The sequence below is a fragment of the Athene cunicularia genome, assembly GCF_003259725.1.
Source record: "Athene cunicularia isolate RWA chromosome 1 unlocalized genomic scaffold, athCun1 chr1_part2, whole genome shotgun sequence".
Lineage (NCBI taxonomy): Eukaryota > Metazoa > Chordata > Aves > Strigiformes > Strigidae > Athene > Athene cunicularia.
Window position 1 is genome coordinate 64,732,755 of NW_020799092.1, and position 15,377 is coordinate 64,748,131.

The 15,377-nt window shown below is 36.6% G+C and overlaps 1 protein-coding gene across 5 annotated transcripts in view; it reads right to left on the bottom strand.

The window, feature by feature from the left end:
- The window catches only part of FAM19A5 (family with sequence similarity 19 member A5, C-C motif chemokine like), a 448,788-nt gene that overhangs the window by 328,956 nt on the left and 104,455 nt on the right, over nucleotides 1-15,377 (bottom strand). For 3 of the 5 annotated variants that reach the window (XR_003400409.1, XR_003400408.1, XM_026868390.1), the window contains exon 2: nucleotides 7,582-7,668. The exons of the other annotated variants lie outside the window; for them this stretch is intronic. Coding sequence is in view for 1 of the 3 variants with exons in the window: in XM_026868390.1 (XP_026724191.1) it covers nucleotides 7,582-7,668 (87 nt within the window). In the remaining 2 variants the exon portion in view is untranslated. The remainder of the gene's footprint in view (nucleotides 1-7,581; nucleotides 7,669-15,377) is intronic. 5 annotated transcript variants of the gene reach the window in all.

Sequence of the window (15,377 nt, forward strand, 5' to 3'; positions counted from 1 at the left end):
AAAAAAAAAAAAAAAAAAAAAAAAAAAGCCAAAAGGAAGGGTTTCCAATTGCTTGGAAGGACAGATTAATAAAAGACCAGTATTTTCACTGGGCAAACATCCCCCTTGTTGTTGATGATGCATGTTAAATTCTTCCCTGTGCTTTCTCTTTTTTTTTCACTGGTAGCACAGAGAAACATTAATAACAACTATCTTTTGAATTTTAAACTTCACACAAGTACCTATAAACCCATTTATTTAATTTACTATATTTGAAGATTACAGCAATGCAATGTTAAAGCAATGTCATAGCTACACTAGAAATATTCCACTGTAAATCTTTCATTCTGAAATGTACACTTTGGTGCGAAATTGGCCATGCTTGGGTGCAGTTCAAGTTCGGTTTTGTTTGTTTATTTGTCTTCTGGGTGAAAGAAAAAAGATGTCAAGTAGCTAAAGAAAATTCACACAATTTGTACTTAAGCAAACACAAAAAAACCCCAAAACCCTGACATGGCAGCTTTTAACTCCACAGATGTGGATCTTAAAAGTGTGTCAAACAAGAGTTTATGTAGTCCAGGATAAGCAATATGTATCTTTCTGTTTGAACATGTTAAATTTGAAGAGAAATCCTGTGAATAATTTTACACATTACTTTCCTTTTTGACTAAAAGCATGTGAAGACCCACTGTCAGTGGGTCAAAATCTCCAAACTGCTTGCTCCTTTTGAGGTGCAAGATGATAGCCCTTCTCCCATTTTAAACTTCTCTTACTTCTTTGAGCTTCTGAATTAGACAAACACTCCTGGGCTTCTCTGGGCTCTGGATCAGAGCCCTTCATAAGCAAGGCATCAGAATGCGGCACTGTGCTTCCCGGCCACAGGGGAGTCACTCTACATGCACACTAGTGTAAGTAGGAGCAAAATCTAGTTCAGTGCTCACAGTGTACAGAGATATTTAGTCTCATAGCAACAAGGGATTCCAGAAGACTTCCCATTTGAGAGGACAGAGGTACCTGGCAACGCCGCTTGCCGCACTAAATAAGGTTCACTGTGTTTTTTGTGTTTTCTAAATAGCTTTGGACCTTTCAAATAGGGTGAGTCCTATCAGAAATATCCCTCTTCAACTTCTTGTCACCTGGAAAAAGATTTGTAAGATATTAAAGATAACTCAAGTTACCAGTGTAGACTTCTCTGGGAGACTTTCCTGAATAAATTCGACTGACAAAAATTCTCCCTTATCTTTCAGACTTTTAAGACTTGCATCCCCAACTAATGGACTAACAACCATCAAGCAACTTTTAAGCTTCTTAGGCCAAGAGCTATTTACAGAAGTATCTCACTGTGAATTTTCAGATTTTTGCCAGAGTTCTGACCCCATACATCTCCAGCAATACAGAGGCAAAAAAGGCTGTGGTCCTGCAGCAGCTCGTGCCAGGGAACCACTCCACGGGAACTCTCCCAGTTGTGTTTTAATGACAAAAGAGGGATGTGCAGCACCTGAAATCTGGTAAAGGATGGTGATGGTGTTGGAAGAAATTTCCAATACAGAAGACAGTTGCAGCTGCAAAAAGTAGTGTGGAAGTGAGGAATGCATTTTCTTGATGATCAAGGAGCAAGAGCAAATATGTATGAGATATAAATTCTTCTGAGTTCTCATAAGAAAGCAGCACAAAACCGAAGTGCATAATTTCCAAATGTGCGTTCTCTTTTGGAAATACAACTCATTTGTTCTTTTTACCAAAACTTCAATCTAGTTCTACAGCATTACTAAACCTGGAACTCTGTGGCAAAGACAGCAGCCTTGGCTCAATTCTAGAGATTTAAAAATATTATCTATACTCTGCATTTAATTATGTGAGAAGATTCTACCAAACTTCAGAAGATTTATTCTTTGCTACTGAGATATTTTAACAATAAAAACATGCTAAAATTCCTGGAAGACAATCATGTTCAGATTGTATTCCATATACCTGTAACTAAGCCCCTAGTATTTTCAGTTGTGTCAAACGCCTTTTGCATAATTATTTTATTCCTGTTAATGCAATAAACCCCGAAATTATGTATGGCCAATGCAGATCTAAATGCAGGAGCACAAGAGATGACGTTAGCCCATTTTCACTAATGAATTTGGAAACTTCTCCTGGCTTTGAATCACAAAAAAAAAAGAGCAGACGATATTTATTATTAGGTTATCTAAACCAAACCTTTGCTAATGCCCACTGGATTTCATTTTTGTTAGTTTTGAGTTACTCAGGCAATAGTCTGTCACCAGTCACTTGAGGTGATTATTCCAGCCCAGTGGTTCTCTCAGCTGGAATGTTTCTCCTGATGCTAAGTTTAACATTTTATTTTGTTGAAATTCACCCAGTTCATCCTTCACATATGCCTGAAGTGGCATTATAAATATTTTCCCATTTTGAATCTAACCAAAATACATGCTATATTGAATACATAGCAATGAATACAGATGGATATATTTCCACCAATTAGTTTTTGCAGCTTTTTTTCCCCTCTGTTCTCTGCCTGCCAATGGCTAGCTCTCATTTATTTGCTACAGGGCTGGTCACAACTACAGTAGTCCTCAAAATTTTATCAGTGATCTTCAGTTGATGCTGGGTAAGCATCACTGGAGTATGAATTAATCTCTAAAGAGATTCTGTTAACCAGTGGTTTGTGACATGATGAAGCTACCATAAGAACGACAAATACACGTCTATAAGATCACCTCCTTCCACAAACACCTAAAATTTTCACTTGTTTTTACTTCCCTTACCTAATTAGGTGATATGTTAATATGTCTCTAGTAATTTTTTGACAGACCAAACCCACCTTCCTGTTCTTTCTTCTAGTGGCAAATTCATAAAAGGGATAGTACAGCCTAGATAATTTAGAATAACCAAGGTGCAGTTTCCTTGCTACAGTGCATCATGTCTACTTAAAACTGTCAATGTTTTGGGTTTTCTTTTTAAGTTATTTTGTTTCCTTTGGCTTTCCAGTTGTACTATTCTGCTGTTCTTGTCTCCTTCCTACAGTTTTACTGACTTTCTATTCAGGTATGATTTTCCTCTTTTCTATTTATAGAGAAAGAACTGTGCCAACATTTCATGTCATGTGGACAGTTGCCCATTGGGAACTCATTGCGCTTTCTCCCACATAGCAGTCACCAGTTGATAATAGCTTTTGGCCACTGCTGACAAAGACTGTATAGGAGCTGCCTAAGAAGTGAAAGGTTCTGTAAGACCACTCTGATCCCTTGAGCCACTGGCAAATTCCTGCAAAACACAAATCTGAAATGACACAATATGTGAGTCACATATATGGGTAGTATAGCACAACTATGTTACCATGTTCTTCCATCCATGTTGTACTCATGGATCATCTTCCTCATATCTGCTCATCAAGCAATCTCCCCTTATAAAATTCAAACCTGTGAACAGCTCCCTTCCAAAATGTTGCTTTTGTCCTCTTTCATTTTACCTTATACACTCAACCTGTTACAGGGAGCACCTAGCTTTGCAGTAACTGCTCTGACACATTTAACAGCACAATTATAGATGACTTGGTAACCACCCATTGACTAAAAATAACCTAGCAACTGAAGACACACTTAGGAATTTATACTTAGATATCCCAGAGGAACCCTTCACAGCTCCGTAGCTGGGGAAAACATGTATCTCACCAAATGCAGTAAGCTAGGAATCCTCAGGGGTGGGGGCGGGGGGACATAGGGGAAGTGATAACATTGCACAGCTGAAAGATTTTCCAGACAACACTCTGCCAGCTAATCCAACTCTTACCCAACTATCTCTGCAATTAAGGTTTCCTACTGAGAACAATGACAGCGTTATGACCTGGGGAATTTTCTACACAGAAAACCCCCAACATATCTGGGACTATAAAATTTAGAGTCTTAAAAAATCCAGTGCCTACACTGATGGTACTTGAAACCAGTAGAGATCCAAAGGAACTAGTGCCAGTATGCATATGAGAAAATACATGAGCTGTAATGAATGAGCTGCCAATGAGGAGGGAGCCAGGGCAGCATATCCTGTGTGAAGAACCTGCGGTGCTGAAACTCATTCTTGCCTTCGAGAGTACAGATACTTTTTTTATGCGAGTCGTACAAGTTTACACTCAACCTGTTCAGGAAGAAATATTCTGATGTCTGAAGAAAGAGACATCTAAATTATGTGATTTAATTTTTATGATATATGATTATATATGCTATGGCTGCCTATGGATAGTTTTATATATTTGAGGGAAAAATAATCTCAGTATTAAATTGACAGAACCACACGTCTCTTAATGGAGAACTTGTAATACTACAGTGTCTGGCTGCCCACCCTTTCCTACTCCCAATTTTTTCCCCTTTATTTATAGCTTTCATCAATTCTTGTTTTCAGAAATTCACAAGAAGTGAATAGGTAGCAATTTACATCCAGAAGGCGAACTACTAATCTCAAAGCGAGAGTCTACAAAGTCTCAAGGGCCTTTCTACCTGCCTGCAGTTGTAAGATTATTGCCTCAAAATGATAATGAAATGTTCAAACTCAGGTTGGGCGGGGATTTCAGCAACCTGATCTAGTGAAGGATATCCATGCCCATGGTAGCGGGCTTGAACTGGATGATCTCTGAAGGTCCCTTCCAACCCAAACCATTCCGTGATTCTCTGATTTTATGATAATTCAGAGACAGCATACAATTATTGAAGCTAACAGTTAAGACTGGTGGGCAAATCATAGGCTTGAGTGTTCCAGTGATTATAGGGCTATTCAGAAAAATCACAGTGAAACTGAGAGGGCCTATCCTCATTTACTTTTTATATATTTTAGGATCATCTGTATTTTTAAAACATTCTCAAAATACAATTCTTTATTTCTTTTTCAGAAAAAGGATCTGTGTTACAACCAGGATAATTAAACACATGAAGTTGCCAGAATTTAGTTATGATCCACATTTTCCAGCATCAATTCCTGAGCGTCCAGCCTAAATGCCCACAACTAAAATGCTGTAACATTCAGTGAGTAAGTCCTTAATTGAAACTGAGACCTATGGAGAAAGCCATGCTGAATAAGCCATGACTCTAGACTCAAGTCACAGCAAACCTTTATAGAATGGCTAACAGCACTGTTGTATGGACAACTTAAGCTAATACATTTGGGGGTCTTGTTGCTTCCTCCCACCTTAGTGGAGGGGAAAAGGAAAAAGAATCTAAATTCTACAGGAGTAAATTTTACTATACAATGCTCATGCTCACTGGCAACTTAACCAGTAACGTCTTTGACCTATAGCTGAACTTTAACCAGAGAACTTTCCTTACATTTATATAGCTGTTGACTTTCCACATCAAAACCTGGATATCAGAAGAAATGATCAGGAGATGAAGTCAGGCCACAATGGACACTTTAAATTCTTTCTATTAACAATTCTTACTGTAGTAAATAGAAAACGGAGCTGCAGCAAAAATGGAGCATATCCAGAACAAACCAGACACCTCCACAGTTAGCTAGGACAGGTTCTGAACATACGAGGAAGAGATAATGGCTGTCTCTGTAATATTTGAGCACACTGGGTGGCATTACTGAGGGCAGAAGTATGTTGCTAATAAGCTAGTGGAGGGGAAACAAGTATTTTTCAGACAAATGTTAAATGCAGATGCTTTAAAAATTATCCAAAACCTCAAATAAACAGTTGAAAATTGTTACATGCACAAAATGAACAATCATTACATTTTAAGTATAAATTAAAATGGGTTTACCACTATGGCACTCTTTTTTTAACCCACAAACTCTCATGTTTTCAAGAGATCTACACCTGCATCAGACTGTTATGTTAAAGGAGGCCCAGAATTTTATATATTTCCTTCTGGGTCTGTCATCAGGACTTCATTCAAAAATCTCAAATAAGTAAAAGAGAAAATGTTTTTTTAAATTTATAATCTTGAATCTTAGAACACAAACTTATTTATCATTCTGAAATATAAACCAATACTTTTACAAGCCATTCATGTATAATATAGTTCACTAGTACTTGATAGTAAAGAGAAAAAAAAAAACACATTAGCCAGTCTCAGCTTCTATTAGATATGGCCAGCTAATACTAAAGGGTATGAGAAAAATTTTGTTCAGTAGGATAAAAATGGATTACTGCAAGCTAATCTGAGATTTATTACTGAACTCTGTGGAATTAACACACTGGAGGCCCATCTATGTACACCTGGGGTGGGATAATGGCAGGAGCTGCAGATTAATATAACCTTCCCTTGCATGCACAACCTATTTATTATTTGCTTGTCTCTTTGTTTTTTGTGGGAAGTTAATTTCTTCTTTTTACCGGATATATCAGGCAGCCTATAGCTTACTACAGTTAATGAAATAGCCACTGTATAGCAACTTCCCATAAAACTTTTTTTGAAAAGAGTATTTTTAAAGGGAAACATTGTCTTTGGTTTTGTTTTGAATTGTGCTGTTTCTATTAGAACCAGTTTTCTGCATGCTTATGTTGTTTTAAAATGGAAAGCTTTAATTGCAATATGAAATGAAGCATCTAAGATTTTGGCATTTAACAAAAAGCCGCCTCAGCACATGGGCCAGTATTATGTTTTTAAGTTGTAACTTAAGCTAGTGACTTTGCACAGCCTGGACTAACTTCTGTAAAAATCCTGGAGATGTTGTACTGATTCAGCTGGATTTCAGCTGGATAAAACATTACAAAGAGCATTATACAAACACTGTAGGAGACAGAGCATCCTTCTCTACAGCAGAATATACACTCTCCCTGGACATTGCTTAACCTTAAAAAGAGGAGTGAAGTGGATCATGGACCCCTCCTTGTGCCACCTCCTGGGAGGTTTTAGCACCACGCCTGTGCTGGACTGTCCCAGTCATCATACTCATCATCAGGCTTTTGAACAAGAGACAGAAAGCTTTTTCTGATTTCTTCACTCAGTGAAAGCCCCACTCCAACACCTCATGTCTACACTGTCCTTCACACACAGGTTCAAGTTAACCAGCCTGTATGTTTTTAGTTGCCTGTGTCTATCTCCAAAAGGGCAAATAAGTCATGATAACTAACTTCTCCTGACTGAACAAGAGTGTATAAAGTAATATATAGATAGAAGAGATGATCTGGGAATTAAAGCCTGAATGTGAGTTTGTCTTAAACTAGTATATTGGTTAAGCCATGCCCACAGAAAGTCAGCTTTGACCCTAAAGTCACAGCAGAAATCTGAGTATGGTTCACCTCACTAGTATACTAATATAATGGTAATATGATGACATTACATTAGTATAATATTATACATTGAATGGCTACTATAGAAAAAGTAGGCACATCAGAAGTGGGTTATGATGAATTAAAGTTTTTTATGTATGAATTACCACATACAGATTAGATACTGTATTTACTTTTTTTAAAATACTTGCTACCTTTTCTTTTTTTACAAAAAAAGTTTATTTCATTTTGTTTAACATTTCAGAGGAAACTATTATAGTCTATTCTGTAAATAATACACAGAATAATAGGTCAGTAACACAGTTTATACTCTCTCAGTCCATGCCATAGTGCTTTGAGAATGTGTCAACACTCAGTAATTTCCTTACCCATCTCAAAAGCATCTTGGAAGCACCCCGGGCAATGTCTCATATACAGCCATTGAGGGTTATCCGCTCCAAAATAGCTGTTATAATCTGAATGGAAGAACCATAAATGATTCAATTGAAATCACTTCTGAAAATGCAAAAGGAAATGAACACAGAATAAACTACAACATTAGGGGGTCTAACAGCCCGGAAAACCTGAAAATTTAGAATTGAAGACTTGGGTGTTTCCCCTTACAACCATCCTACTGTATGTAACAGCTACTTTAAGATGCTGAGAACGAGAACAGTATTTATAAAATTGACCTTCACTGATTTTAGAAGAGTTTTTTGCAACGTTTCAGATATAATTTAACCAAACACATCCAACTGCATTTGAGACAACGGAAACTTGTTAAAAGAGTCTCTCTCTCTCTTTCTCTCTCTCCCCTCTCTTTGAAAGAGGTTAAGTATTCCTATCTTTCCTATAACGGAGATATAGTATGGGACATAGCACTTATCTAGTTATAGCCTTCATAGTAAAACCATGTTAAATAAAAACTTAAAATCTAATGCCACCAATTGTTGGATCCACAAACAGCTTGCTTTGTGGTGTTTTTTTCTTCCTTTATGATGAAACAATGCCAGAAAAAAATCCTTTTTCTTTCAAAGAAAAGTAATGGAATTCTGTAAAACCAGAACAAATCAAACTCCCAAAACACATGACAATTACTTCTAGAAACAAGGGACTAGCAAAAGACAGTATACAAACTGGAATAATTGCTATGTTTAAATAGGATGTTTTAGATTTATTTTGAATGACACCCACATTTTGTATTGTTTGCTTCTCTTTGCCTACCCATAACAAATGGCTTTTCTTCCATTATGTACCATTAGGTTTAAAAGTTGGCTTTTTTTTCATAATCACTTCAGAATAATATAGAGGAGATATGAGAGGCAGGTGTGTACTTTAGTAAACTGAAATATCAGATAGTATGAGCAAGATAACATCTAACTGTATGTTAAGTATTGCCAGAGGGATCAGCAAGGGAGGAGTAATTCTGTTGATGTAAACATGTGCAACTGGCTCAGTCCTAAAGACATGCCATAGGTATGAAGGTGTTTATCGATAATGTTGTCCTATCAAAGTGAATAGAATCAGTGTATGACCAATGACCTCCTACTGTGAGAAATATCTGCAATTTACATTGCCCTACAAGAAAGGCCTTACCCTTTCCAGATTATGCACCCTGCTTCTTCTCATAGAGAAAAACATCCTCAAAAAGGCAGTCATTAGAACACAGCAATGCAACTGTAATCGTTTGAGTAGGTTTAACTGTTTCCTTTACCAGATATACCATCAAAGATGTGTATCTATCTTCCTTTTGACAGACACAACATAGGACAAAAATTTTGTAACAGAAATTTGAAATTTCCACTGTTTGTGAATGCTCACCTTTTTTAATCGGCTGCTGGAACTGAGTTTTGCAAAGAGGTATATTTTGGTTTGTCTAAACGGTTTGGGGTTTTTTTTTTAACTACATTAATCTTTATAATCCTAATGTGTGTGTGTGTGTGTGTCTGTGTGTGTGTCTGTGTCTGTGTCTGTGTCTGTGTGTCTGTGTGATGCGTACAGTGTATCAAAAAGGATTATTTTGATGCAAAATGTAAAATATTTCATATTTTTTAAGAAGATAAAAACAATCCTTTGAGTTATATTTTTTCTCAAATATTTTAGTAGAGAATTTATTGCCATTGCAGTAGACCATCATGAAAATATATTCATACAGGAAATTTTTAATAATAATGAAGGATTTGACTTAAATAATGCCTAATAAACAGAAATTTGAATAAACTGAAAGTTGAAAAAAGTTGTTACAGTATAAAACAAGTGAGAGAAAATAATGTTTCATTAACAATTGTTACTGATGCTTCCTTTCCTTTATTGATGCTTTTTATTAAACCCTGCAAGAAGATATATTACAAAAGGAGGAGTTCTGATTAAGAATCTCCTAATAGAAGTCTTGCATTTTCTGACAAACTGTAAGAAAAGATGGCTGTACTGAGTCTTTAGCTAAACCCAGATAACAGGATACAATACATGAGGTTGGGAGCAGCCTGGTGGGTGAGAATCCAAGTTAAGGTTAGGAGCTGATGCTCATGGCTCCTTTTATAGTAAGTTTGTACAATGCTGCAGCTGTGTAATTTACTTCTTGATTTCATTTTCAGTTCTGCTGTCCAGAGTAGTATATGTTATACATGTGTATAAGAGAGGACAGTATCAACCCCAGTCAATCCCTATTACTCATAGAGAGGGAAAGCAAAACAAAACAAAGCTCTCTTCTCCTGCATTGTGAGGGAAGTCTAACCACAGCTTAAAAACAATATTAATTTTGAGAAGCCATCATCTTGAGAAGCATTTCCACTGTCAGTCATATGGGAACTTTATTAAAAGCACTCCTATTCAGTACATACTTAAACAAGAGTGGAGGGATGGACTTCATAGCAAACTGCAAATTAATAACAAGTAATCCTATGAACCACAGAACAAATGAGGCCTGTTCTGAATGTTTACATGTTGTAATTGACTGCAGGCTTTGATTTCCTACAGTTGTATATCTTTTAAGACCGTGTTGATTCTCTACATTTAATATGGTAGGAGAGGACATAGTATCTGTTCCCACCATTGAGATATTTGTAGGGTCTCTGTCTCCTAATGTTCACCTACAGTCATAAACCTTTTCAAACTCATATTTGATGCTTCTATCTCTCTGAGAAATTTGGCTGAACTCAGCCCCCAAATTAAAGTTTTTATATGAATGAACAACAGGTATCTTGTTTCCCAAACCTCCAAAACTGCAGAGCTCTCTTCACTGTCCTTGGGGACTGCTCACACTTTTCCAAATCCCTTATTCCATACTCAGTCTGCTGCCACTAGTTTCTACAAATTAAACCAAAACAAGCCATAACAAAACCAAACCCTTTATGAACTCTTTTGCAGCACCTGTTCCCACCAACAAGTCCTCACAAAGGCCTTGGGAATATTGGATACTCTTTTCCTTCTCCTTGGTGCTAATGCTCTGAGCCCCATATTCAGATTTTAATACTGTACAGCACTCAGCCAGGCAAATTATCAAATGAAATTACAGTGGCTTACCAATTTACCTCCCATCAGCTCTAAAGCAATACCTTGTTAACCTGCTATAACTGTGTTGTGTTTCTGAACTGAACACGTATGAGTGAAGGTTATTTCAGAAAGAAAGGACAGATTGAAAGAGCAGCTTATATCCACAAGGAAAAAATACGGTAGACATTTGAGCAAACTGTTTAACTTTAAAGGCAATTAGGCAATGGAATGACTTGCCTGAGGAGGTAGTTTAGACAATGTAATGAGAAGTGCTTAAAATAGAATAAACTATTTGCGAGACAGATACAGATGTAAATAATCCTCCATGTTTTGAACTAGATGAATCAGGAGAGGTTTCTTTTCTATTCAAATGTCTGACTATAAAAATTCTATTCTCTTTCCTTGGGAACAGCTTTCAAACTTATGACTGTTTACACCTGTTCTGAATGCTAAAGTGAAACTGCACTCCAAAAGTCAGTTTAACCTCACTGTATCATTATAAAGTAGATTTATTCATAACAAGCATCCATGAAAAACTTCCAGCAAAAAACATCTTAGTCAGGGAGATGCACATTGTTGCAAAAATGGATTGTTTCTCTAAGTGCTTACATGGCCCCTTCGTTATAGCATCCAAGCGCCTTACAAACATTAATGAATGTATTCTCACAACACCCCTGGGAGATAGAGATAGTATTATTAGCTAATGCACAAAGAGTAGCTTGTCCAAAGTCACACAGAAAGTCTGTGGCACAGCCAAGACTCAAAACTGTGATTTCCTGCCCACTGCTGTAACCATGACTATATTCTCCTGTCCATATACAGCATTTCAAAATATGTTACATATAACCTCAGGTCTTTACACAATAAGCCTTTCTGTTCATCTGTAGATCCAACCACTGACTTAATAAATAAAAATAACTTTGTTTATCGGGAAGCTTCATTACAGCAACAAATCTGCAGGTTACTGAAACAATGACAGTTATATGGGCCATAACTGGATCTGATATATGAGAGCAGTGAAAGAGAATTCCCTGATCATCACATTTAGAACAGGAGGCATCATACCCAGAACATGATTTTGATACCAAAATATTTTCCTTCTGATAACGTAAAGTGTTACATTATACAGAGAAGTCTGGTTTTGAGGAAAAAAAAAAAAAAAAAAAAAAAAATTGAATAAACTATTTCTGTAATAAGACATAATAGTATTTTCAGTTTTAATGAGGTCAAATCTGGATGGACAACTGCAGTAAGTGTATTTACCCCTGAATATCAGAAAAAAATAATTTGGCTTATAAATTTAATGTTATAATCATCCAGATATATGATTTTAAAAAAATATATATGGGATTGCAGTCATTTAGATTAACTTTAATGAATTCAGAAATCTGATCAAATGATAACAGGATTCTTCTGAATCAGAAACACAGCAACTTGTCTTTCATTTTGGCAGGGGGGAATCACAGGCGTTACATTTTTCCTCAAGTGCTAAGCAACTAAAATAGAGAAAATAGAGGACAACCACATAAATAACGGAAAAAGGTATGAAGGTGTAGTAGATCACAAAGTGAATAATGATTCAAAAAATACAATATTTTGCAACAAAGTGAAGTATAACTTTGGAATTCATTGGCAGAGACAAAAGACAAGGTAACTAGTGTCTTCTGAACGTCACTCCTGAAGTTCCAGCAACAGCACTTTTCTTTCTTTCTTAACTCTCCCTTTCTTTCCTCTTCTTAAAAATTTCAATCTCCCTCCCCCATCAGCTCTATCTCTCCCTTTCTATCCTTCTCTGTTTCTTCACCCATCCTTTCATCCCTTCCTCTGTCCTTTCTATATACTTTTAAAGTGACACATCTGTGGTTGGACTGGAAATTCCTGAGATGTTTGCCTTTAGCAACCTTAGCATGTTAAGGAACATCCTATTCCGAGGGGTCAAATATCTGTTCCCTATCAGACTACATAAAGATACAAATTTAGATAAATGTGATTTAAGTTCCTATCATACCTTCACTACCGGAATAGAAAACTGCAATGACTGGGCACTTCTGGGTAATTTTTATTATAATTTTTATTACCACTGAGTAATAGAAAAATTATTAAGATAGACTGTACATTAGCAAAATTATCAGATTAGAGAAACAGAGACTCTTGCTATTAAAGATCTTAGGTACTCAGGCTGCAGGAACAGCTTTTCATTATCTCTAATTCTCCCAATTCCAGGGCAAGGTTTTTCATATTCCTGTAAGCTACCTCCATACATTTGCACATGCGAAAAACCATACTCTAATTTTATATGGAGTATAGATCAAGCTGTTTCATAAAAGCCAAACAAATGCCACATGAAAGACAACACACTGGTATCCTGTACCATCACTTTGTCTCCTTTCATTTCTTTTGAGACTGTTGAAAAAGGGACTGGATGGAGATAACTGGAACTGCACTCAAATAAAAGAATGATAGTACCTAGTTACAGGTGGTATGCAGTGTTTAAACAGTCAAACAAGGGTGGAGGAAATGTTTCTAATGAAGGAAAAAAGGAAGACTTTAAATTTGGAGCACTCTCCTTCAGTTATAATCCCTCCTGGGACTGCTTTGCAAAAATGAGATCAGACCATGTTATCTGGTTAAAACAGGTTACTGTATTCTTCATCCTATTTTGTCCCCAGAGATATACAGCTGATTGGGAGAAACTATTCAGTTATCTGAAACTGTACAAAAGCTATAATAATATCAACAAGTGTATTTTTTACTACGTGGCATGGCAGCCTGCATAGCTGACACTAAGAAGGAGTATGGTTTCTTATACAATCAATTCATAATCACTGGAGTGCAGCTTATAAGAATGGCTATATTTATGTGCAGTTTAGAAGTTACTGTATAAAGGATTAATTTTTTTAAAAGCACCATTTGGCAAGTCCAGAAGTGCACACATGGAGCAAAGTCCTCACTCAAGGAGAAAATGAACGTTTGTCTAGAATGCAGAGGAACCTGCAGGATGCTTTTCAGAAAATCTGGAAAGAAAGACTACTGAAGATAAAAGTTGGTGCCAGAGAGCCCACTGACAAGGTGATAGCAAGGGCCCTCTGCTGCAAACTTTGTGGAGTGCTTGGCCAAACACTAATGAAGAAAGTCACAGGAATCCCATACAGGAAACTGAAAGTTAAGCTGTTAAATATGAACATATGGAGTTAGGCGAGCTGTCGAAGTGCCAGCTGGTTGTGATGATTTAGACAATAGCACCTGTCATTCCTCAAAGCGAGATCATATCAGTGAAGTAGCCTTAGAATTGTATCAGTTAAAATGGATTGCTTCACTTAAAATGGACAACCACCATGAACAGAACCAGCAAAGGGAATTATGATGACTCAGTAAACAAAAAACCCATAAAACATTACTTGACATTTGGCCATGAGCAGCATTCTGCTACTTTTACCAGGAGCTAAAAAACTGTCAACCACATATAGAGGTAAGATCTTAGAGAATGTCACAAGAAAAGCAAATTCATTCTCTCTTGTGAAAGGTCTCACTTTCATTGTCCGCATTAATAATCTCCAATCTGGCAAATGAACTCTAAAAAACAGTCAGAAATCTATCTGTGGGGTGTTTTTTTATTGGTTTTGTTTTGTATTGGTTTGGATTGTTCTGTGTCTGTGGTTGACTGTGGGAAAGCACAGTCTTTCTGACTTCCACTCAGAAAACAAGGGCCCAATGAATGAGAAAAATCAGGTGAATCACTGGTAGCTATTACACAGAAGCTCAAAGTAAAATCATGAGACTGCCTCATGTAGCCTCATTTCACTAGGAAACACAGATTATTTCCTCTAATTTCATAGATTCATAGAATCACAGAATAGTTAAGGTTAGAAGAAAACTCTGGAGATAATCTAGTCAAATCTCCCTGTCAGAGCAAGTCACTCAGGACTGTTTCTCTGTCGGGATGTGGATCACCACACCCTTGACGAACAACCCGTTCCAATGTTCAATCACCTTTACAGTTAAAAAAAAATATTTTTTTTCTTATGTTTAAATGGAATTTCTTATATTTCAATACAAACCCATTGTCTTTAGTCTGGTCTTAATAATTTAGGTGAAACTTAACCAAAATGGAAGTAATCAAAGTTCATAGCAAAACTTTATGCAAGTCAAATTGTTGAGTCTTTCTTGAAAGGAAGGATACCTCATATCACATCTAGTATTAATTTCAGTGAATTAAAAAAATAATTGCACTGACAGAGGTTAAAGAGTCATAATTATGCTCATACTCATGTGCAGTAATATATGCATAATGACATAGTTCAGTGCACATGAAGAAGTACCATAACAAAATAACCGGTGGTAATTTCAGGAACACAACATCTATCCAGCTGTTTCCATGAAGATGCTGCTACTATGTCTTGTCAGATACACCCCAAGGAAATCAGTGAGTAATTCAGTCACAAGATTGGAACCCAACTGGAACCCAGAAGGCATAGAACTATGTATCTCTATGTATTCAAGTGCTAAGCGTACACACTAAACTATTATGATCCAGTTTTCCATCTGCACCACAGTGTGTGTGGACCAGCAAATAATTCAAATTGAAGCCAAGTAGGATAAAGACATAATGCAGTAACATGATCCTCTTCATGTTACTCCAGTTGCAATAAAAGCTACAACATAACAGTAATTGAAACCAAATAAGTTCTATTAA